Below are 25,907 nucleotides of genomic sequence, written 5' to 3' on the forward strand. Positions count from 1 at the left end.
GAGGCCACAACAGTGAGAGGCCCGCGTACCGCAAAAACTACAACAACAACAAAAGACCAGGACCAGACAGCTTCACAGGTAAATTCTACCAAATATTTACAGATTTAATACCTGTCCTTTTCAAACTATACCAAAAAATTCAAGAGGAGGGAACACTTCCTAACTCATTTTATGAGACCAACATCACCCAGATACCAAAACCAGATAAAGACCACACAAAGTGAGAAACTACAGGTCAATATCTCTGATGTACATAGATGCAAAAATCCTCAACAAAATACTAGCAAACCAAATCCAACAATACATTAAAAGGATCATATACCGTGATCAAGTGGGATTTGTGCCTGGGATGCAAGGATGGTTCAACATCTGCAAATCAAGCAATGTGATACATACGTTAACAAAATGAAGGATAAAAATGATATGATCATCTCAGTAGGTGCAGAAAAAGCAGATGACAATATTCAACACCCAGTTATGATAAAAACTCTCCACAAAGTGTGTATAGAAGGAATATACCTCAACATAATAAAGGTCATATATGACAAGCCCACAGCTAACATCATACTCAAAGGTGAAGCTGAAACATAGTATATAAGTCCCAGCCACAGAAATTAGCCAAGAGAAATAAAAGGCAACCAAATTGGAGAGGAAGAAGTAAAACTCACTGTTTGCAGTTGACATGATTTTATATATAGAAAAGCCTAAAGAATCTACCAAAAAACTATTAGGAGTAATAAATGAATATAGTGAAGTTGCACAGTACAAAACCAACAAAAACTTGTTGCATTTCTATATACTAACAATGAGCTAGGAGAAAGGGGAATTAAGAAAACAATCCCATTTACAATCACCACAAAAAGAATAAAATAAATGGAATAAATTTAAGCAAGGAGTTGAAAGACCTCTATATTGAAAACTGTAAGACATTGTTGAAAGACACTGCAGACACAAATAAATGGAAAGATATTCTGTGCACATGGATTGGAGGAATTAACATTGTTAAAATGTTTATGTTTTTTAATTACCTAATTTTTAAAATATTACATAAAGCAACCTACAGATTCAGGGCAATCCCTATCAAAATCCCAAGAACATTTTTCACATAAATGGAACAAAAAATTATAATATTTATTTGGAACCACAAAAGACCCTAAAGAGCCAAAGCAATCTTGAGAAAAAAGAACAAAGCTAGAGATATCACACTCTCTGACTTCAAACTATATTACAAAGCCATAGTAATCAAAACAACCTGGTTTGGCAGAAAAACAGATACAAAAATCAATGTAACAGGGACTTTCCTGGTGGCACAGTGGTTAAGAATCTGCCTGCCAATGCAGGGGACAAGGGTTTGAGCTCTGGTCTGGGAAGATCCCACATGCCACAGAGCAACTAAGCCTGTGCGCCACAACTACTGAGCCTGTGCTCTACAGCCCGCAAGCCACAACTGCCATAACTACGGCGCCCCAGTGCTGCAACTACTGAAGCCCGCGCGGTTAGAACCTGTGCTCCACAACAAGATAAGCCACTGCAATAAGAAGCCCTTGCACTGCATCAAAGAGTAGCCCCCACTCGCAGCAATTAGAGAAAGCCTGTGTGCAGCAATGAAGACCAAACGCAGCCAAAAAAAAAAAAAATCAATGGAACAGAACTGATAGCCCAGAAATGAACCCCAGCATACATGGACAATTAATTTACAACAAAGGAGCAAAGAACATTCAATGGAGAAAGAATAGTGTCTTTAATAAATGGTGTTGGGAAAACTGGACAGCCACATGCAAAAATATGAAGCTAGACCACTATCTCACACCACACACAAAAATCAACTCAAAATGGATTAAAGACTTGAAGACCACAAAACTCCTAAAAGAAAACATAAACAGTATAATCTTTAACATCAGTCTTAGCAATGTCTTTTTAAATATGTCTCCTCAGGCAAAGGCAACAAAGCAAAAATAAACAAATGGGACTGCATCAAACTAAAAAGCTTCTGCACAGCAAAGGAAACCATCAGCAAAACAAACCAACAACCTACTGAATGGGAGAAAATATTTGCAAATGATATATCTGATAAGGAGGTAATACTCAAATTATATAAAGAACCCATACAATTCAATATCAAAAAAACAAACAACCCAATTAAAAAATGGGCAGAGGAGCTGAACAGACATTTTTCCAAAGAAGACATCCAGATGTCCAACAGGCACATGAAAGATGCTGAACAAAACCACATTAACATCATCATCAAGAAATGCAAATCAAAACCAAAGTATGATATGACTTCATTTCTGTTAGAATGGGTATTATCAACAAGGCAAGAAATAACAAGTGTTGGTGAGGATGTGGAGAAAGGGGACCCTCATACACTGCTGGTGAGAAATGTAAACTGGTGCAGCCACTATGGAAAACAGTATGGAGATTCCTTGAAAAAATTAGGAATGAAACTACCACATGGTCCAGCCCAGTTGTGGGTATTTATCCTAAGAGTAGGAAAACATTAATTCAAAAAGGTACATGCACCCCTATGTTCATTGCAGCATTATTTACAACAGCCAAGACATGGAAACAACCTAGATGCCCATCAACAGATGAATGGATAAAAAGGCTGTGGTATATATATACACAATGGAATACTATTTAGCCATAAAAAAGATGAAAATTTGCCATTTGCAACAACATGGATGGACCTTGAGGGTATCACGCTAAGTGAAATACTTCAGATGAAGAAAGACAGATACCATGATTTCATTCATAGCTGGAATATAAAAAACAAAAACCCCAAATAAATGAACAAACCCAACCAAAGAAAAACAAACGTAAGAACAGAGCAGTGCTTATCAGAGGGTGAAGGAGGGGTAGGGAGGATGAAATGGGTAAAGAGCATCAACTAGATGGTGACAGATGGAAACTAAATTATTGGTGTTGAGCACGCTGTAGTGTATATAGAAGTAGAAATAAAATGTACACATGAAACTTATAAAACATTATAAACCAATGTTACCTCATTAAAAAAATAAATCTTTAAAAAATTGACAAAGGATATAAACAAGCAATTCATAGAAAATGCTGGAATAACTAATAAGCATATGAAGAGATATCCAAACTCACTAATATTCAGAGACATTCAAACAAAAATTAGATACTACTTTATATCATTAGAGCACAAAATCAGAAAAGTGATCATACCAAATGCTGGTAAGGATGTACAGAAATGAGAGTTTTGGGGCACTACAAGTAGGAGTGTAGCCATCTGGGAAGCAATCTTCCAGTGTTTATTGAAATCATGTATGGAAAAAACCCAATGATCTCACTCCTAAGACTATTATTCTGAAAGAAATTATTTCATAAGTCCAGAAGGGGACATATATTGTGCAGTGTACTGCAACAGTACAGTGATGTTTACAGTAACAGAGAACTGGAAGCAACTGAAATACCCAACACTATGACAGTGGATAAGTAAAATGAGGTATTAACTTCCTATAGGAGAAAAGGAATAAATTAGATGTACATATAGCAACTCAGATTTTAAACTGAGTAATAAAAAGAAATAGGATTTTCAGCCTCATTCTAATCATGTACGTTAAAAATACATAATCATGCAAAACAACATTATTTGTAAGGTTATATATTCAAGGATTTATCACACACAGCGGAGTCAATGTTTTTGTTGTGTTAAATAATAAGAGTGGGAATGGCGAGGGGAGGAAGATAGTAAAAGAGGGCCCTTGCACAAACCAATGATGACAGTGTATCAGGAATTAGAGGATGCTTTCACTCAGCTCCACACTGAAGCTAACAGGAAAAATAGAGAGGAGACACCTCTGTGACTGGAAATTTTTAAAAAGTAGATAAAGGTAGTTCGTTCCATAAAGCAAATAGAATATTAAGTATAAGTACTTTAAGTCAGCATACAGTTACCAAACTCTCAATTACTTAATGACTGTTTATAGATCAGCCTCTCCTTTCCAATGCCTAGAATTCGGTCATTTCACAGTACAGACCACCAACATAAAGGGGCAACAAGTTAAGAGAAGAGTTAAAGCCCCTTCCACCTTTTTTTGGGGGGTGGGGCGGGGGCGGCTCCAGAACACATAATCAAGGTCATCAAGGTAGAAATATTAAAATAATGACTAACGTTAGAGTTCGGAATTATCTATAATAATTATATAATCTATGTAATAATTATATAACTTATAAAGTTTAGCTCCGAGAATTAACTACTACTGATAATCATTTGTTAAATAAAACGGAAAAGCGGTCTCCTACATTATTAGTATTTTCTACTCAAATACTGAAAGTGCAGGAGGGTGAGGAAAGGAACACCTGGAGCATACTATGACTATTTCACTCTCCCCCCAGGAGTCATGCCTCTTGAGGGATGCTTATCTCTTTAAGGGAGCTTTTACAATACTAACCTTGCAGAGCCTCTCAAGTCTTTAAATTCTATGTTGAGAAGAGGCAAGAAGTTGCTTTTACAGAAGGGACAGGTTGTATTCAAGTTTGAATCATCTGCCGTCCATCCAGCCATAATTTCTTCATCATAAACTAAAGCTCCACAAGCTCTGCACTGTGAACAACTTGACATCAAAACCTAAGAGCAGAAAAGTACACAGACTGAGAACCTCCACAGTGAAAATCAGTCTTAATAGGCCATCCTCTTGAGACAAACATAGAATTGTATTTATTTTGTTGATCACACTTGGAATAACAGTTCAATTACTTTATAGGTAGAACTACCAGTTTATTGCCTTGTTTACATAAGACATCAAGCAAATTCAACAAAATGACTTATTTTATTATTCTGTCCAAAAAGGTACAGAATTCTGTTAAATGCCATTCTGAAATAAAAATATGTTTACAGCCACTTTATCATGGACAGAATATAGAACTTTTACCTCCATTGCACAATTCTGATAGATGCTGGACATGCTGGTGTTTTGAGAAGAACCATGATCCGACTTTTCAAAGTCCTGCCCTTTTATGCCTCTTGGAAATGGAAGTTCACCTAGAGAGAAGTAAACATCATAACACATTATGTATGAAAATGTCCTTATTCTTTGGAAATGCATACTTAGGGGGAAATATCATGAAGTCTGCAATTTATCTTCAAACAATTTAGTATCAAAACGTACTTATATATATACACAGAGGAAAGGTTAACAACAGTTTACTAAATCTAGGTAGAGAACATATGATTATTCACTATATGATTCTTTCAACTTTTTAGGATATTTGAAATTTTTCATAATAGAAAGTTGGAGAAAATGAATAAAATTACAATTTAAAAAAATAACACAGAACTAGGAGATTTCAGTGATATAGCACAGAAATTCTCCAACTCTAGTAAATATCTGATTCACGTGGAGAGCTGGTCAAAAATATACATTCTTAAGTTCCCATCCCACTGATTAAGTCTCAAAAGTTTTAACCTAGGGCTTGGATACTTGTATATACTTTTAAACAAATTCCCCAAGTGATTCTGAGACACGCTAAAGTTTGAGAACTAATGATAGAATCCATAAATGTACATAACTAAAAATAAACTCAGTGGGTGACTACAGTGCTTGTAGATCATATAAAATAACAGTGATAATATGGTGTGACTATATCAGATCCTCTCAACAAATGGGGCTTACTGTGTGTGTGGTGCAGGGAGGAAGAAGTATGGGCATAAATTAAAAATTAATTTTCTATAAATTAGAAGAAAGGACGATCCTTCCCCTTACCTGGTGAGTAATGCAGTTTACCTACATCGCCACTGCTGCTGCTACTGCCAAGGCTTGTGTTGCTCTGGGTAAGTTCACTAGGGACCAGCCCTGAGATACTCGTGTTAGGTGATATATTCTCTCCTAAAATATGGTCTTCAAGGCCAGCTGGGAAGCTGTAATCTCTCTTTGTTTCCTCCTTTAATTGAAAAGAATAAAATCCCACATACATAAGTAATACCTTCCCCAATAAGAATATATTCACTCTACCCTTTTCAGAATTAAACTCATCTATAACTCTTAAATAAATCATCATCATCATATGTTTCAAAACCATGAACTCTTTCTGTTATTTGGAATTTCTCTTCCATACTCTAAGACATTCAAGCAATGACCTACGCTTTAAGATTATGCTGTGCTCCTAGTGTACATTAGGAGTGTGGGGTTTATTCCAATATTCAAAATTATGAAATGAAGGAACTCTAGACGCTCACTATGCCCAGTGTAGTCAGGGACCCCAGTCCAAGTAGAGTAGGGGCTTCCAAGAGTCAGCCAGATTGTGGTCTTGGCCCCCCTTCACATATTAGGTATGTAACCTTGCAGAAATTACTTAACTTCCATAACTTTTAATTATATTATCTGAAAAATGTGGATAATGTAAGTACATTAAAATAAGGTTGTGGTGAGAATTTTAGCTGGCAATATGATTATTCTGAATAACAACCATCATTATTAGAGGAATAAAACATGAACAAAGTTCTGAACACTGTAGCTCTTAACCACTTGATGCTTTAGATAGAAAACATTTCAATAAGCAGTTTCCTTTTTAATTTCTGCTTTAAAGGAGAAAGACTTGTGTCTTCCTTGTTATAAAACCATATTAAATGATTTTTAAAAATTAAATAGATATGCAAAACAGGAAATAAAACACTTATAATATCAACATCCACAGAGTGCAGTAAAAATCTTGATGTATATCCTTCTAGTCAAAAATATGCATACATAATACATTTTTACAAAATAGGATATTTTTAACCCATTCTTCTCATGTAGTTTATCATTAAATCTTCTACATTATTTAAATCCCTGCAACCTAATCTGATTTACTGATGTATTATTAAGAATTTAGTAAATCCTCTACTGCTTAAACATTCAGAATCCTGTAAATTTTATATGAGTTACACTGCTGAATTCACTTGAGCTATTTTTACACATATCCCTAAATATTTTCTTAAATTCTGGATAAAAGTTATGAATATTTTACAGACTTTTTATTCATTCCTTCACTTGAAAATATTTATTAGGTATATCCTATTTGCCTTTGCAGTCAATGGTACGAGGGCGATAGTAACGAGAAGAAAGATTGATCTGCAACCACCTGGAATTTACAGTCATATATTCCAAGTCCAAATTACTCTGTAGAAAGCTTTTTTTTTTTTTTTTTTTTTTTTTTTTTTTTTTTTTTTTTTTTTTTTCTGTATGCGGGCCTCTCACTGCTGTGGCCTCCCCCGTTGCGGAGCACAGGCTCCGGACACACAGGCCCCGCGGCCATGGCTCGCGGGCCCAGCCGCTCCGCGGCATGTGGGATCCTCCGGGATCGGGGCACGAACCCGCGTCCCCTGCATCGGCAGGCGGACTCTCAACCACTGCGCCACCAGGGAGGCCCTGTAGAAAGCTTTTTATTTAACACTGTTAGATAAAATTTCAAAAGTGAAATGGCTCACACTGTTTTTGTTTGTTTGTTTGTTTGTTTGAAATATAATGCCAGGTTAAGATGCTTTTGAAGTTAGCTTATTTTGTCTTTCCTTAACTGACCTGCTAAGTTCTTTAAATACAAAATTTGCCCACTCCTATTTTCACAAAAAGATATTATGATTAATTCTCTTTATCATGATTTTTAAAAGGATTAGCAGTTTTTCAAAGGCTATAACAAAAGACAAGAAGGGCATTATATAATGATAAAGGGATCAATACAAAAAGAGGATCTTAAAGTCATTAACATATATGCACCCAATTCAGGAGCACCTAAATAAATAAAGCAAAAACACAAAAGGAGAAATTGACACTAATACAATAACAGTAGGAGACTTTAACACCCCACTGACATCAATGGACAGATCATCCAGACAGAAAATCAATTAGGCAACAGAGGTCCTAAAGGACACAATAGACGAGTTGGACTTAACTGATCTCTAAAGGACATTACATCCAAAACCAGCAGAATACACATTCTATTCTGTAGAATACACATTTTTCAAGTGCACATGGAACATTCACCAGGAAAGACCACATACTAAGTCACAAACAAGCCTCAAAAAATTTAAGAGGATAGAAATTACACCATGCATCTTTTCTGACCACAACAGTATGAAACTAGAAATCAACTAGAGAAAGAAAAATGGGAAAAGAACGAACACATAGAGACTAAACAACATGCTACTAAAAAACCAATAGGCCAATGCTAAAATCAAAGAAACCAGAAAACACCTTGGGACAAATGAAAAGTAAAACATAACTTTATAAAACCTATGGGATCCTGCAAAAGCAGTTCTAAGGGGTTAATTCACAGTGAGACGGGCCTTCTTTCAAGAAACAAGGAAAATCTCAAACAACTTACCCTACCACCTAAAAGAATTAGAAAAAGAAGAACAAAGCCCAAAGTCAGCAGAAGGAAGGAAATAATAAAGATCAGAGAGGAAATAAAATAGAGATAAAAAAAATAATAGAAAAGATCAATGAAATTAAGAGCCGGTATTTTGAAAAGATAAACAAAATGGACAAACCTCTAGCCAGACTTACCAAGAAGAGAGAGGACCCAAATAAACAAAATAAGAAATGAAAAGAGTACAGTAGAAATAACAAATACCATAGAAATACAAAAAATCATAAGAGAATACTAAGAACATTTATATCCCAACACATTGGGCAACGTAGAAGAAATGGACAAATTTCTAGAAACATACAGCCTGCCAAGACTGAGTCAAGAAGAAATAGACAATTTGAAGAGACCAATTACTAAAGTGAAATAGAACTGCCAATAACAAAACTACCTGCAAACAAAAGTCTATGACCAGACAGCTTCACTGGGGAATTCTACCAAACATGTAAAGAAGAGTTAAAACCTATCTTTCTAATACTATTCCAAATTATTAAAGAGGATGAAACACTCCCATACTCATTCTATGAGGCCACTATTACCCTGATACCAAAACCAGACAAAGATACTACAAAAAGTGAAAATTACCGACCAATATTCTTGATGAATATAGATGCAAAAATCCTCATCAAAATATTAGCAAACCAAATCAAACAACATATAAAAAGGATCATACACCATGATCAAGCTGGACTTATTCTGGGCACACAAGGATGGTTCAACATATGCAAATCCATTAATGTGGCACATGGCACTAACAAAAAGAAAGACAAAAACCACATGATCATTTCAATAGATGCTGAAAAAGTATTTGACAAAATTCAACATCCATTCATCATAAGAAGTCTCGTCAAAGTGGGTACAGAAGGAACATATCTCAACATAATAAAGGCCATTTATGACAGACCCACAGCCAACATAATACTCAATGGTGAAAAGATGAAAGCTTTCCTGTTAAATTAAGGAACAAGGATGCCTACTCTCACCCCTTCTATTTAACACAGTATTGGAAGTACTAGCCAAAGTTATCAAACAAGGGAAAAAAGGGTATCCAGATTGGAAGGGACTGCAGATGACATGATACTCTATACAGAGAACCCTAAAGTCCCCACCCAAAAACTTTTAGAATAAATGAATTCAGCAAGGTTGAAGGATACAAGATTAATATACAGCAATCTGCTGCATTTCTATACACTAATAATGAAGTATCAGAATGAGAAAGTTAAAAAAAATCCCATTTAAAACTGCATCAAAAGAAGAAAAAAAAGCTAGGAATAAACTTAATCAAGGAGGTTAAAGACCTACACACTGAAAACTATAAAACAATGATAAAGGAAAGTGAAAATGATTAAAAGAAATGGAAAGATATTCCCATGCTCTTGGATTAGAAGAATCAGTATTATTAAAATGGCCACACTACCCAAAGAAATCTACAGATTGCATCCCCTATCATTTTTCACAGAAACAGAATAATCCTAAAATTTATATGGAACCACAAAAGGCCCCAAATTACCAGAGCAATTCTAAGAAAAAAAGAACAAAGCAGGAGGTATGAACATCCCAGACCTCAGACTATACTGCAAAGCTACAGTAATCAAAACAGTGTGGTACTGGCACAAAAAAACAGATACATAGATCAATGGAACAGAACAGAGAGCCCAGAAAGAAACCCATGCACCTACAATCAATTAATCTATGACAAAGGAGGCAAGAATATACAATGGAGAAAAGACAGTTTTTTCAACAAGTGGTGCTAGGAAAACTGGACGGCTACAGGTAAAACAATGAGATTAGAAAATTCCCTCATACCATATACAAAAATAAACTCAAAATGAATTAAAGACCTAAATATACAACCTGAAACCATAAAACTCCTAGAAGAGAACATAGGCAGGACACTCTTTGACATAAATCATAGCAGTATTTTTTGGATCTGTCCCCTAAGGCAAAATAAATAAAAGCACAAATTAACAAATGGGACCTAATTAAATTTAAAAGCTTTTGCACAGCAAAGGAAGCCATCAACAAATCAAAAAGACAACCTATGGAATCAGAGAAAATATCTGCAAATGATGCAACTTACCCAAAATATACAAACAGCCAATACAGCTTAATATCAAAAAAAACAAGCAATCCAATCAAAACATGGCAGAAGACTTGAATAGATATTTTCCCAAAGAAGACATACAGATGGCTAACAGGCACACGAAAAGATGCTCATCATGACTAATTATTCAAGAATTGCAAATCAAAACCCCAAAGAGGTATCACCTCACACCTGTCAAAATGTCTATATCAAAATGTCTACAAATAACAAATGTTGGAGAGGATGTGGAGAAAAGGGAGTCCTCATACATTTTTTATGGAAATGTAAATTGGTGCAGCCACTATGGAAGACAGTATGGAGGTTCCTTAAAAAACTAAAAATAGAACTACCATAAGATACAGCAATTGCACTCCTGAGTATATATCCAGAAAAAAAGGAAACACTAATTCAAAAAGAGACATGTACCACAATGTTGACAGCAGCACTATATACAATAGCCAAGACATGGAAGCAACCCAAGTGCCCATCAACAGAGGACTGGATCATGAATATGTGATACACACATACACACAAACACACACACACTGGAATATTACTCAGCCATTAAAAAGAATGAAATATTGCCATCTGTAGCAACATAGAGAGACCTAGAGAATATAAATGCTTAGTGAAGTAAGTCAGACAGAGAAAGATAAATACTGTATGATATCATTCATATGTGGAATCTAAAAAGTCATACAAATGAATGTATATACAAAACAGGAACAGACTCAAAGAAATAGAAAACAAACTTATGGTTACCGAAGAGGAAGGGGAGAGGGACATATTAGGGGTATGGGTTTAACAGATATAAACTACTATACATAAAATAGATAAGCAACATGAATTTACTTTCAAGCACAGGGAATTATACCCAATATCTCATAGTAACCTATAATGGAATATAATGTGCAAAAACTGAATCACTATGCTGTACACCTGAAACTAATACAGTACTGTAGATCAACTGAACTTCAATAAAAAGTTAGCAGTTTGGGGGACTTCCCTGGTGGTCCAGTGGGTAAGACTCTGTGCTCCCAATGCAGGTGGCCCAGGTTCAATCCCTGGTTGGGGAACTAGATTCCACATGCATGTCGCAACTAAGAAGTCTGCATGCCGCAACTAAAGATCCCACATACCGCAACTAAACATGCCGCGACGAAGATCCCACATGCCACAACTAAGACCCTGTGCAGCCAAAATAAATAAATAAACAGTTAGCAGTTTTTGTTGTGCAGTATGAAATCTACTGATTAAGTTGTAGAGTGACTTCACATATCTTAAAGAGATAACACAGGTGAAAGCTATTTAAAAAGTGAAGTGCTATGCAAATATAACGTTATTAAATCAAACATTAATCATTAGTTCTTTCAAATCAATAGACTTAATGTGTTAGTTTAGACTGGGCTGTGGAATTATAAAGTAGTCCTGATATTCTATTTCTTCATTATTAATTTCCTTACATGTATGTTGAAGTCATTTCAAGAGAGAAGCAGGATATGCATGTTTTAAAATATAAAAAAGTTACCAGAAATATCTAAATAATAATGTATATATTAAAACATTCCAACATCAGACAGATAACACACATAAAACACTCTTACCTCATCATCTGAATAGCTGTAGGCAGATGATACAGCTACCCACATCTTACTGGCTACTGTAGCTGCTTGTTTCATACCAGATTTTAGCACATCCATCTTGGGCCCTGAGAGTATATTGTCCAGCTTTAGCCCTGACAAAGAATTTACCACAGAACCCAATGAGCCATGTGGTGAAGAACGGACCAGTGCTGATAAAGAAGCTGAACGTTCTTTATGACCTCGAGAGGGAGTTTGCTGCCTGAAACGCCCAGTAAAAGTTTTAGATCTCGACACTGCAGGGGAGCTCTTTTCACTTTCAGGACTTTCCTGTGCTGCAGGACCATGATCTAAAGGTAGGCTTGATCTCCTCTCTAAAGGGTGAATAAATGCACTGGTAGTGCCCGGCTCTCTGTTTCCCTCTCCATGTAATTCCATACTAGAAGACTTGCTACCCAAGGGACTCTTTAGATTCATATAGCTTTCAATTTCATCAGCCAGATTGCGTGCAATAACTGGAGAAAACAACTTATCTTCTGAATCAGGAGTTTTTTCTCCTATACATTCAGTGGCTAAAAGTGACAAAGGATCTAGTCCAGTTTCAACATCTTCCCTCTCAACAGCTTTAGCAACACCACATAAACTACTTCTCTTATTTACTAGATCTTTGGATCCTGCTTTCAAGTCTCTGGACTGATTACTGTCATTTTGTAGGCTGTCACATGTATCCTCTGTCACAGTAGTTTTAGCTACATTTTCATCAACCACAGGTTCTATGAACTCTTGGCTTTCCTCAAGCATCTCTAACACCGATGAAGATCTGTGCTCAGAATCCCAAGTGCTTTCAGACACACGAGTCCTAGTGTCAGCTGGATGACAGCTAATACTCTCAAAGCTATGGGTTCTTGCAATATGAAGTGGAGAAGTCTTAGGACTCGTCAATGCTGCTGTGAGAATCCTGGCATCTGCTCCCATCATGATAGCCACTTCACTTGAATTCAAATCCAAACTGCTCTTCTTAAGCAACATTCCTGCTCGACTTTCAGAACTAAAGCTACAGCTTCTCTCCGGAAAATGCTTTTGCCTTTTTTCTCCTCTATCACCATTCTTCTTGAGATTAGTAACTTCGCCAAAGACTGCATCTTCAACTGGATCTTGAGTAGAAAACAGTACATTTGATGTACTACCTAAAAAGAGAAAGTGCAATATTAAAAGTAAATCCCTATTTTCTGATGTAACTTTTATAAAAATGTTTTTTTCTAATTTTTGAAAGTGACACATACTCAGAGTAAAAGATTCAGAAAGGTAAGATGGTATACAGAAAAAGTCCAAAAATTACTCCATTCAACCCTGCCTCTCAGAGATAACATTTTAATGTATAATCTGCCTTTCATCCTCTATGCACATACACACACATTTTAAAAAAAGATCGTGCAATATATACTGTATATACCTGTATTGTTCACTAAAAGATATCACATCTATCAATAAACATACATCTATAAACATGTTTTATATTTTAAGAGTTTTATATTCAGTTTAAGCAATATATTCCACATTAAATAGCAGACCTAAAAAGAAATAATCTCTTCTGTCTTGGGTTTCATACGTCTAATTCAACAAGTATTTGCCAGGAATCTACCCTGCAGAAAGCAAATTCATAATCATAGAGAAATTATATATTTGCTATAGCCAAAGCCTTACTTCTCCAAAGTAAAAGGATCTAGAATGGAGCGCTTAGAATCGGCAAATTCCAAGAAGCCTGATAAAATCTGAATAGCCAAAATTTTTTCAGATATGTTTATTCCTTCAACAAATATCTGAATTCCTACTAGCACCCACTATATGAGGTGCTAAGAATACAATGGAGAATAAAATGGACATAATCCCAGCCCTCACAGAGGTCAATCTTGTTTGAGCAAGTGGAACAAAATTATGCCAGTGTCTGTAAGAACCTCCCCCTAGCTTTGGGGGATGCAGGCAGTCGTTAACTCTTTGCTACCATGCAATTTTTTCCACGCCGAGACCAAAAGCTATTTCTAGTTGCATCATCATTAGCAGAACTTAAGTCTACCCATTCGTATTTAGGATTCTCATTTTTTGTTTGTTTTTTGTTTGTTTGTTTTTTGCGGTACGCGGGCCTCTCACTGCTGTGGCCCCTCCCGTTGCGGAGCACAGGCTCCGGACGCGCAGGCTCAGCGGCCATGGCTCATGGGCCCAGCCGCTCTGCGGCATGTGGGATCTTCCCGGACCAGGGCACGAACACGTGTCCCCTGCATCGGCAGGCGGACTCTCAACCACTGTGCCACCAGGGAAGCCCTCTCATTTGTTTTTTAAAAAGTATAATGACCTGGGAGTTTGGGGGGGAAAGTTGTCATTATGATAAGATCTTTTTTTTTAATCTTCCAAATTGATTTCAAGGTTCTTTTTAATATTCCAAATTGGTATCTACTAATAATCATAATCATTCCAATTAAACAGAATAATAAGCATTTAGAGATATTTTTAAAGCATTTAAGGGAATTAAATTAGCCTATTTTATAACTCCGAAGTTTGTACCTGCTTTGAAAACTTTTACCAGTATTTGAGAAAAGATCTTTGCAAATTTACTGGTTCTCATATCATTTCTAGGAAATTTAGTGTCACATTTTGTTCAATTTTAAAATAAAATTGACTGTTTGATATATTGGCAAAAGCCTCATTACCACCTCCTCTTTTCTTAATAGAATAAATCTTCCTACATCAAAATGTAACATGGAAATAAGATCAGTAAAAAGAGAAGAAAATGCACCAGTCCCCAGACTATGTCCATTTCAATATTCTGAGAAGATTCTAAACCTCTGATGAAGAAAACTCTGCCCTCCTTTTTTTTTTTAACCTGCTATCAATAGGTTGGGAAAATGGGATAAAGAATATATATATCAATTATTTTTTTCAAAACGCCTGTAGCTCCACCTCATTAGCAAAACACTACCCCCTCACCCCCTGTAAAATAACCGAACTTGGTATCACAATTAAAAAAAAAAAAAAACAATTTTAGGAATAAGGAGTATTTCCACATTGACTTAAAAAGCTGAGCAAATTAATTTCTATAAAGTCATACAATAGATACACTTACAGATAGACCGATGACTTTAGGGAAGTGAACTGTAGCTACTACTAACAAAAGGCAAATGACGCAGGCCAATTTCATTGTCTTTTAAAATCATACACTTAGACGTATAGCTTAAGGGTACTTGGGAGGACTACACATAATTGAAGGCAGTAAACTCAAATCAATGGGAGTCACACACAACAGAGTTATTCATTACAAATACTTAACCATAAATAGAAAGTGGCTCAGGGTACCTAGAATAATTGGGCAAAAATTAAAGACCCGCTGGTATTTTTGTGCAGAACGTTAAGTGATGTGAATCTTTTTCTTCCATTTCCCTTCAGGCTTAGGAATTACCCTGCCACACACAAGCCCTTTGGAATTTGACCACATAACTGCCTCTCTGTTAGGATGAGTACAGCAGACCTGTCCTACAGTCCTCTCTCATTATCAACCACAGGAAAGGAGGACGGAACTCAGAACAAGCACTGTAATAAGAAAAGGGATTCCAAATAACAACTAAACACTTAATTTAATACCCTTCCTTTGAAAAACGAATTATCTTTAAATAACTATTTTAATTCCTTCTTTAGCACATTTATAGGATGCAGCTTACTTCTGGCTCTTTAGCATGTTCATTACAATTAAGTTAGCAATTTATAATGTCATTGAAGACACACGTGTACCTACAGAAGTGTATTTTAAATATGTAATAACCAATATGTAAAGACTCACCAGTGCTACTTTTCCTGCTGTTGACATCAAATATACCAGATGGAACTTTCACAATACTGCTGCCCCATGCAGGAGGCTCAGGAGGACTCGGGGGCTCTGCACTAGGTTGTGAATGTTTGGCCACAACAGCAGAGACATCACATACCTCTGGAAAAAAATATTTGGATGTTATCATTCCTATTTTTGCCAGTATTGAACAGAAACAAAGTATTTTTTAAAATATATTTTATGTACTTTTTCTCTATGTGGGGGTGAATACTTTTTCTCTACTTTATTACTGATTTATTTTATGCCATAAATGTTGCCAGTACTGACTGAAATAAATGCTTTATTTTAACACTCATAATCCTAACTTGAGAATTCCTGAGCAAATAAATTAAGGCTTTGGCCTTCTGTCACACTCTTCATCACTTGTCAAGTAGGAGAGGGGCTTGCTTCTGCATAATTCTAGAGCATAAAGTAAGTGAGATCATTAAAGAAAGTGTACTTTTTTGTAAGAGGATAGGAAGACCATCGTATTATCAAAAAGCCAAAATATTCCTCCATATTTCCTTAAAATGACTACTACAAATCATTTCTCATTTCTATCTCAATGAATCCCCTAAAAAAAGGAAAACTACACAGACTATATTGGAACCTACAAATGAAAAATATCGACTTAGATATTTGAAGGACTTCCAGTGAAAGAGCATTTTAAAATAAAAGGTACACTGGAATACAAGTTTGATGACTCAGAGTTTAGTCCTGGTTCTGTCACAAAGTAGTTATTTAACATTGGCAAATGAATACCTTGATGGGCCGCAGTTTCCTACAAAGTTGAGGGCTGACCTACAGAGTCTCTAAAGATCTCTTAAATTCTAAAATTCAGAGACTACCAAAAATCTATCATATATAAGAGTACATAGTATCATATAAGCCCAGACTTTACATTTCTGGAAATTATCACCAAAACTATCAAATAAGACTTTTAATTAATATAGGTATTTTTCAAAGTAAAGCTAGTAAATATCAGTACTTAACCTTCTGTTTGCACTTTTGTTTTGGTTATCAAGTCTCCTGATACTTGTTCTTCAGACACATGAATTTCTGCATCATCCTTTATAAGTTCATCCTTAGACCCATAGCCTTGGTCAGACTGACCACCTGTTAAAAAGAATGTAGGCTGACATATAAATGTTTTCATATATTTATAGTCCAGCTTTAAAATGTCAAAAGGAAATTCCACCAACTTACACAATTAAACTTGTAAAAAAAGAAGAGAAGAAAGCTCATGAAGCACACAAAACATTTTACAACAATGGTAAGAATTAAAGAACAGTAGAAACAGGAACATCAAAGACTAAAAACCATTACACACTTGGAAGCAGTGAATCTTAATTTAATTTCCTTACCTATAAATTAGTAGATTTGGATAAGATGTTTTGAAAGTTTCTTTTGGAGTGCATCTACAGAATGCTACCTTTTGTGTAAGAAAGAAGTGGAAATAAAACAAACAGATATCTTCTTACTTTTGCAAAAAGAAATGCAGGAATAGTAAACCAGAAAACAATAAAACTGGTTACCTACAAGGGATGGGGGAAAATAGGATAGAAGGGATTAAGAGAGAGGAAACTTCTCTAAATATGGTTATCATATTGTTTTTATTTTTGGAAATGTATTAACTTCTACATGTTCAAAAACTTAAATCAGCAAAACTGAGGTCCAGGGTATAACTAAAACTGAATGCACACGGAAACAAACAAAACCAATTGTTTATGAATAACATGATCACACTGAAAGGATGGGGGAGGACTAATGTAATGTGTAACTTTTAACACATTATTCTGAGTATATACCCTAGTCATGGGGGGTAACAGTCAAATCCTAAACTCCTTAGGTTTATTTCTCACAGGGGAATGGGTATAGCAATTCTGAAATTATATTATGTGTACTGTAGGACTGAGCAAATGAGTAAATGTGATGATGTTGGGAGCTAAGATTCTTACTGTGGAAGAAGAGAGATCTTTAAAAAGTGAAATGAAGGAAGGCAAAGAAAAACCTGTGGGGCTGATTTGGAATTAGAAGTATTTCTAAACTACATACACATTTTTTCTACCTCTGCTGAAAAAGTCTAGAACGACAACACCCTGGAGGGAGTAAGCATTTCTAGAGCCCAGACCTTCGTTTCTAAAATCTATTGCCCATTAAAAGGAACCTGGGATCCTTGAAGAAAAGGCCGATTCCAGAGCTCAGTCCGGGAAGGTACAAGAATGAGCAAGGAACGTGTTGTTATGCAAGAAAGCAAGTGCTCAAAAACATGAGAGGACATTTATAAAGAACATTCAAAAGAATATTATCTTATAAATGTGAGGGGACGACAGAGTTGGCAAAATCACCACATTATAGCCATCACAGTAAAGATTGGTTCAGGCAAGAATCATCAAATGGATGATAAATTTAAAAGAGAAAGTGTGATGAAAAAGAAGATATTGTTGCATAGTCTCAGTGTCTCTTCACAAATAGCTTATTATCTGCAAGGGGGATAATGGTAACTAATAGAAACAGAACACTGACATCAAGTGATCCAAATTAACATTACCAATGAGGGGCAGACAGACATTGTATGCCTCTGGGTTATGATAATCTCAGAAGGATTTAACATATTTTTTGTAGAAGAGCCATGGATGTATAACCTAATCTAATCACAGGGGAACATCAGACAAACTCAAATTTGGCAGCATTCCACAAAATAACTGGACTTATTCCTCAAAAAGGTCAAGGTTATGAAAGACAAAGAAAAGGTGGGGAACTGTGCCTGGTTAAAGGAGACTAAAGAGGAGTTAAAGTACCACAAAGTACATTATAGCTGACAACACTGGAATACAGACTATAAAGAAGTAGAACAATGTTTTCCTGAATTTGGAAACTATACTGTGGTTATGTAAGAGCAAATACCACTGAAGTATTAAGAGATAAAAGGGCAAGATGTATGCAATCTGCTCTCACATAATTTAGGGGAAAAAAGTGCATGTGTACAGAAAGAAACTGATAAAGCAAATGCGTCTAACTAAAAGTGAATGAATCTAAATAAAAGTTATTCAAGAGTTCTTCGTATTATTCTTGAAACATTTAATAAGTTTAAAATTTTTTTTAAAGTCTGTTTTGGCTTTAATGTTCTATCATTTAAAACTGAAATAAAGGCAAGTTACTAGGGGATCATTATAAAGGATGTCAATGAAAAACACATAAGACAAAAAATATAGTGCCTTCCACTGTCTACTACTTTTTTTTTTTTTTTTTTTTTTTTTTTGTGGTACGCGGGCCTCTCACTGTTGTGGCCTCTCCCGTTGCGGAGCACAGGCTCCAGATGCGCAGGCTCAGCAGCCATGGCTCACGGGCCCAGCCGCTCCGTGGCATGTGGGATCTTCCCAGACCGGGGCACGAACCCGTGTCTCCCGCATCGGCAGGCGGACTCTCAACCACTGCACCACCAGGAAGCCCACTTTTTTCTTTTTTCACTTTCTACCACTTTTTAAACTGCCATTCAAACTTTGGGTTTGCCATATAACAAAAGAATTAGGCTTTAAAAAAAACTGCTATTTAGATAACCAACAAGGACCTGCTATATAGCAAAGGGAACTATACTCAATATTTTGTAATAACCTATAAGGGAGAAGAATCTGAAAAAGAATATATATGTGTATATGTGTGTATGTGTATATAACTGAATCACTGTACACCTGAAATTAACACAATACTGTAAATCTACTGTACTTTGATTAAAAAATTTTTTTAATTAAAAAAATACTGCTATTTTGAATGACTTCTTTCAGTCTTTTTTTTTTTTTTTATTGGCCCCCCTCAGAAAGTCTGGTAAAGCATTACGGTGCCATGAAATGGACACTAGACTGGGAACTGAGTAAACTGATTAAACCCCGATATGCCCTCAACAAGCTAAGTGACTCAGGATCAGGTACTAAGTGGAAAGATTCTGTGAGATAATCCTTAATGAAAAGAGTAACTTAAGCATCTGGGCTGGAAGTCTCCAAAAATATCAGATGATATCACCAGAAACTCTACAGAGACACATGATCACTGTAAATTCAGTATCAGAGCTTCAGTCATTTGAAATGAAGCTTAAAAGAAATATATGAAAAAGGGATCTTAAGTTTCTCCCCCAACTGGGGAATATGGAATCTTTATGCAGTTTCCCAGAATTACTAGTAAATCTTTTTTTTTGCCTTTAAAGGAGACAAGTTTAAAAATCCAGAGGGATAAGGAGAGTGTTTATCTATTATTATTGTTATTATTAGTGAAATGGTTTCATACCACAAATTATTTTATTTTCCATAAATGAAATCCAGTTATTCTATAAGCACTAGGAAAAAAATACAGGAGGAAATAAAATAAGGTGGTTTTCAAATGAAAGTCTCATGAAAATTCCTACATGTTGAAAGAAATTTAATTTACAAACAGGATTGCAACTTACAGCTTTATGTTGACTTTCACCAATTTATACATGCTTCTGTAATTATGGGGATAGTTTTTAGCACAAGAATCAGCAGTTTTAGCAAGCAAAAACCACCTTAACAGCTGGAATACTGAAATCTTTAACGCTCATAAAACCATTTGACTCGATGCTACAAACCACCCTCAAAATAAGAATTGTAGCAAGGCATAGCGTATTTTCAATTAAGATAACAAATATGCTTTGCAAATTGATCATAAAGTGTTAGTTGGGTATTTTCAGTAGTATGTATAAAATTACACGTATCTGAAGGAGAAAAAGCCAAGAAAACTAAAATTGCTTTCCACTTGCAACAGTACTTAAAATATAACAAAAGGCCTCTCCCCCACCCTTGCATGTCCGCAAAATTTAACCTAATAAATGGGAAATTACCTGAAGTGGTTAACATTCAAGGGTAGAATTAATGCACACGTGTATCCATAGCTTCACGTCACACAAGTCTGTCTGCACCCCACACCATGACAGCCAAGGACAAATGCAGCACCAAGAAACAGCACAGAGCAAAAAGCAGAGCAACAAAGAGCAGAGAAAAGGAAACTTCAGTCATTGAGACAAGTTCATCAGATGAAGCACAGGAATTAGACTCAGAATTCCTTTTAAAGAAAAGCTTGAGATATTAACAATAACAACAAAAAAGAAAAACACGAGAAGAAGGATGTGCAACACACATGTATCTGCTCAACGTGCTACTTTAATTAAGCTTATTTCTAACTTCAGAGGACAGAGATTATGCCCATAGCTTTGTATGTAAAAGTAGCTTCAGTAGTTTCTCAGATTTTAAAAAGTGTCATTTAAAGTAATGACTATGCAAAGAATACGTCTTTCTCGTGGTATGTGACTTATTTTCTTCCCTCTTCAATATTCATAATCTCAAATCTTTAATAAATATTATCCACTTAATGAAAAAAAGATTTGCAATTGTGTCACTAACAGTCAAGTTCCTCAGCTCACAATTCCTAACAATTATATCATATACTTTCGCAAATTAACAATGAACGAACACAAAGAAGTACCATGTAAGAGCCTTTTGCACAGCACTCCCAAGTTTATTTTATACTATAGGAAATGAGAGAAGTGATCTGCAATCAGAGGTGTACTTTCTCCCCTTATTTATGGATGGTATTTATTAGGTATTCATATTGCACAAACTTGAGAGAGGAAGGTAAAAGTTTTTTTAAAAAATGGAAGACTTAACATGAGAGTAAGTGAAGGGTTAGTAAAATCCAGATTTTAGTACCTGTGCTAGAGTGATTATCAGTGGAATCAAGCCTGATTAAATCTCTGACGAAGACTGTGTGCTCCCCACTGTTAGCATCATTAGAACTATCCACACTACCGTGGCTCACCGTGTCCCCATCACTTCCAACTGTGGCACTTTGAGGAGCTAAAGATAAGGACAACAGCAGTTCAATAACTCATGCACTGGTAATCTCTGAAGCTAAACATGAGTGACTCACAGTTCATTTAAAGTTGCAGAATACTTTCTAAATTTGTGAGAGGAGAAAATAATTTTGGACTAGGCAACCTCTATCTTTAGTAGTATATGAAAAGATCAACTAGAATTTCATTTAGGTTTTCTGCCTCATACAAGTAAAAATTCCTATGTCTATAAAGCTTATGGTTCAGCAAGAAAGTATCTTTCCAACCACATTTATTACCTGATATTGAGGAGACCTGTGACTTTTGCACGGTATTTTTAAGTGGCTGCCTAAATTGTGCCAAGCCACGTACCACATTCCGTACCTTCATCCATAAGAAGATACCACTGCGGGTACTACTGCTAGGCCACGGGGTCTCCAAAACTACCTAAAGGTAAAATAAAGGTTAAAATAATCTTTATTAGGAATAATTGAATTTTTTAAAAATACATACACATATAATATATACAAAAAGAATTCTACCCCAAAACGTCTAAAAAGAGTTTCTTAAATAAAAGGCATAATGAATTTATCAATCTTAATAAGCAGCATATATTGCCTAATGTCAATCCTACTTACCTTATTATAATAGCCATAAGTAATAGCATTTGGCTTTATTTTAGCAGTTTTCATTTCAAATAAAACTCTCACTGCTAAGACAGGATGACCCCAAAGTCCACAAAGCTGCATTACTACTCGATAGCACACCTAACAAAAAGTAACATCAAAGCATTAATAGTTAGCATATTAGTCTGTGACTTGTAGAGATTTTTAAATGACTTTACTCAATTCTTCTTTTCAAAGTTATTAAGCAACAGTTATTACTATTTTCTCCTTTGTTCTGGTTTGAGAGTCTCGGTAAACTATTTTTTAAAACTATTCATTAATGGAAGTACCAGCATTATTAACTTTTCCACGTAAGACCTAAGGGCACGTGTGCCGTTTGTTTCAGTAACTAAGTTTACACAAAGAAAACAACTATTGTTTTCCATAATATGAGAAGGAATTCATTTTTAAAATCAAGCATGATTAAAATAGCTCTCTCCCAAATCATGTTCTTTATTTTATGCCAAAGGAATTAAAAGCAGCATCTCCAGAATGCCTACATAACAAAAAGGATTCTATGAACCCGTGTCTTAAAAAAAGGATGAGAAGAAAGTTAAAAACACTATAATATTATTAGCAAAGGCTTTTCTGAGAATATGTGTTTACTGAAGAGGGCTAAATTTGATCAGAAGAGGACGACTCAATGCGGAACTCCTAAAAGTTAGAATAGCACATTTGGAAGACAACAGTAGAAACCATGAAGAATGAAACAGGAATCTCATGGATCCCTGGCAAAGAGGTGAGCCAGTTTACAAGAGCAGTGAACACGGCAGCCAAAGACTACTATAGCTTAATCTGAGAATAAGAAAATATGCATAAAAAAGATACTCTTCTTGGGACTTCTAAAATGTCCTCTGTTTATAACAGAGCTGTTTAACAACTGTGAGTACCATAAAGCCAAGTTGCACTCTCTACTAAAGGGGAAAGTAAATAGATTTGAGAAAGGATATTTTATTCAAGAGAAGAAGTAGGGAAAGAGATTTGAAGAGGCAGAGGATCATAACGATGAGTACTCTAAAGCCAGGAATGGAGAGTTTAAGTTAGGAGCAGAGAAGTTCAGAAACCGTTCGAGCAACGTCATAAATGACTAGGGTAAAGAAGTGTTAGGAAACTACGTAAATTAGGAACACATGGGAGAACTAGGTAAAATGTATGACGCGATTAAGAAGAACGTGGCACAAGAGTTCTTCAAATGTCTGAAGAGCTGTCACTTGAAAGAAGCAGTGAACAGCTTCTGCAGTCCCAAAAAAGCCGCAGGGAGGTGGAACTGAACTCAGCATAAAACACAAACTTTCTAACAAAGCCAACTCAAGCATAGGCAAGGTCCCATATATTAGACTTTCAACATCTCAGGTTTAGGTTGAAGTTTTACTAAAATACCTTGAAGTCCTAGTCAACTCTAAGATTCTATGAGCCATGAAGAAGTAAATCACTTTCTATGTCAAATTGGGATTAATCTAAAATTTTCCAAAACCATTCTCGACAATTAATTTATTCTGAAGTCTACAAACTATTCCTCCAAACTTCCAGGCTTACCGGTATAAGAGCCAGGCATCAAACTAAAGAAACAGTAATAATGCCAGGGATATAATTTTTTAATTGCAGTATTTTGTTGCCTACAACATGATACCTTTTAGATATCTATGTTAGATAAAAGATGGCCACAAACTCTTTGCTACTCCTCCTGTGAGAGGTCTATGTCCCTTCCCCTTGAATTGAGGGGGAAAGCCTCTGAGATTACATGACCAACAGAATTTGCCTGAAGTGACAACTGTACCAGTTTCCTGGCTTAAGCCTTAAGAAAGGTCACTTTCCACTTCCTCTGTCTTGAAACAAATGCTCTTGGAGTGCTAAGCTATCATGGGAAAAGCCCAAGTACCACATGGAGAGGTCTGAGACTACATGGAGGAAGAGGGGTCCACCTGAGCCCAGCCTTCCAGATAACCTTGCCAAGGTACCTGGCTGGCATGTGAGTTAAGCTGTCTTGGACCTTCCAGACCAGACCAGCTAGCAACTGATTACAACCAAGTGATTCTAAGTAATACAATGTGGAGCAGAAAAATCACCTCAAATTCTTCCTGGATTTTCAGCAAATAAAGTAATAAGATTTAATAAAATGGTTATTTTAAGCCACTAAGTTCTGGGGTGGTTTGTTACTCAACAATGTACAACAATATCTATATGGATAGACTGATGAGACAAGGTAAGAATAAGCTTGACACAAACATTTCATTTCCATTAAAAATTTAATAAATAGTATTAAAAGCAAAACACATTATGCATTTTAACTTTAATTTAGCCTACATGGCATATGCTATTTCTGGGTCTTTACTAGTTTTATTTAAAAATCTACGTTATTACAACTTCTGCAAACATAACATGTAGAACACAAAGCTGTCAAAACATTAAGCATATGAATGAGACAGTGGGTTCTAATGGAGTATGAACCTAAAAATCAAAACCACTTACTTGCTAGGTGGCCTTATGTGTGTGTCATTTCATCTAAGTTTCAAATTTCTTTCTTTGTAAAATGTAGCTAATATATAATTGCCTCATAGAATTGCTGGGAATACCAAAGGAAATAATGTACATAAAAATACTGTGAAAATTTTAATGTGCTATTCTGTGTGTAATCAATAAACAAATAAAATGCGTCAAATATGCCAAGCAAATATGCATCCTTAAGTTTTAAAATAAAGAAACATTTCTTTCTTCCAGTTGTAGAGATGTAATTACTTCAAGTGACTACAAATCTGTCAATATAACTTGTTATAAGTAGGAATACAACAAATTAACCTCCAAATTTTTAAGCCTCCTATCAGTGTTTATTGGGAAAATAGTCTAAAAAACCTTTTTAGCTTACTAGTCATAATTGCTACATGTTAGAAAATAGGAGAATGTAATTACTTGTAACAAAGACTACCTTAGAAACTTAATATCTATAGAGGAGATTACTTTTCAGGCAATTTGTCTTATGAACTTATCAAAGAAACTTAATCAAGTATTGTGCTTTGAGTTTAGTGTGCAGTAACAAAATTAATACTAGCTCTCTCATAGAGTATATTTTAAAGCACATTAAAAATATTCTGTGCTTGCACAAACTTAAAGCACATCTTAAAATATATCTTAGATATATTACCTTAGATATATTATCTTAGATATATCTCTATCAGAATAAGTTTTTTTTTTTTTTTTTTTTTTTTCTTTTTGCGGTATGCGGGCCTCTCACTGTTGTGGCCTCCCCCGTTGCGGAGCACAGGCTCCGGATGCGCAGGCCCAGCGGCCATGGCTCACGGGCCCAGCCGCTCCGCGGCATATGGGATCCTCCCAGATCGGGGCACGAACCCGTATCCCCTGCATCGGCAGGCGGACTCTCAACCACTGCGCCACCAGGGAGGCCCCAGAATAAGTTTTTTAAAACATTTAAATGTATGAGGTACAAAACACTAATTCTGATCAAGCACTTTTAATTTCCAAATAGTTTTATAAACATCAGATGAAGAGAAAATGTAATCAAATG

At 35.7% G+C, this 25,907-nt stretch overlaps 1 protein-coding gene across 4 annotated transcripts in view; it reads right to left on the bottom strand.

The window, feature by feature from the left end:
- Positions 1-25,907, bottom strand: part of DENND4C (DENN domain containing 4C) — a 127,100-nt gene that overhangs the window by 19,388 nt on the left and 81,805 nt on the right. For 2 of the 4 annotated variants that reach the window (XM_060102037.1, XM_060102038.1), the window contains exons 18-26: positions 22,361-22,489; positions 22,022-22,169; positions 21,601-21,747; positions 16,877-16,999; positions 15,857-16,003; positions 12,052-13,214; positions 5,727-5,904; positions 4,896-5,005; positions 4,416-4,591 (exon numbers count right to left, since the gene is read on the bottom strand). In XM_060102037.1, coding sequence (XP_059958020.1) covers positions 4,416-4,591; positions 4,896-5,005; positions 5,727-5,904; positions 12,052-13,214; positions 15,857-16,003; positions 16,877-16,999; positions 21,601-21,747; positions 22,022-22,169; positions 22,361-22,489 — 2,321 coding nt within the window. The remainder of the gene's footprint in view (positions 1-4,415; positions 4,592-4,895; positions 5,006-5,726; positions 5,905-12,051; positions 13,215-15,856; positions 16,004-16,876; positions 17,000-21,600; positions 21,748-22,021; positions 22,170-22,360; positions 22,490-25,907) is intronic. The other 2 variants (XM_060102040.1, XM_060102039.1) reach the window with 1 other exon arrangement.

The sequence above is a fragment of the Mesoplodon densirostris genome, chromosome 6 (genome assembly GCF_025265405.1).
Source record: "Mesoplodon densirostris isolate mMesDen1 chromosome 6, mMesDen1 primary haplotype, whole genome shotgun sequence".
NCBI classification, from domain to species: domain Eukaryota; kingdom Metazoa; phylum Chordata; class Mammalia; order Artiodactyla; family Ziphiidae; genus Mesoplodon; species Mesoplodon densirostris.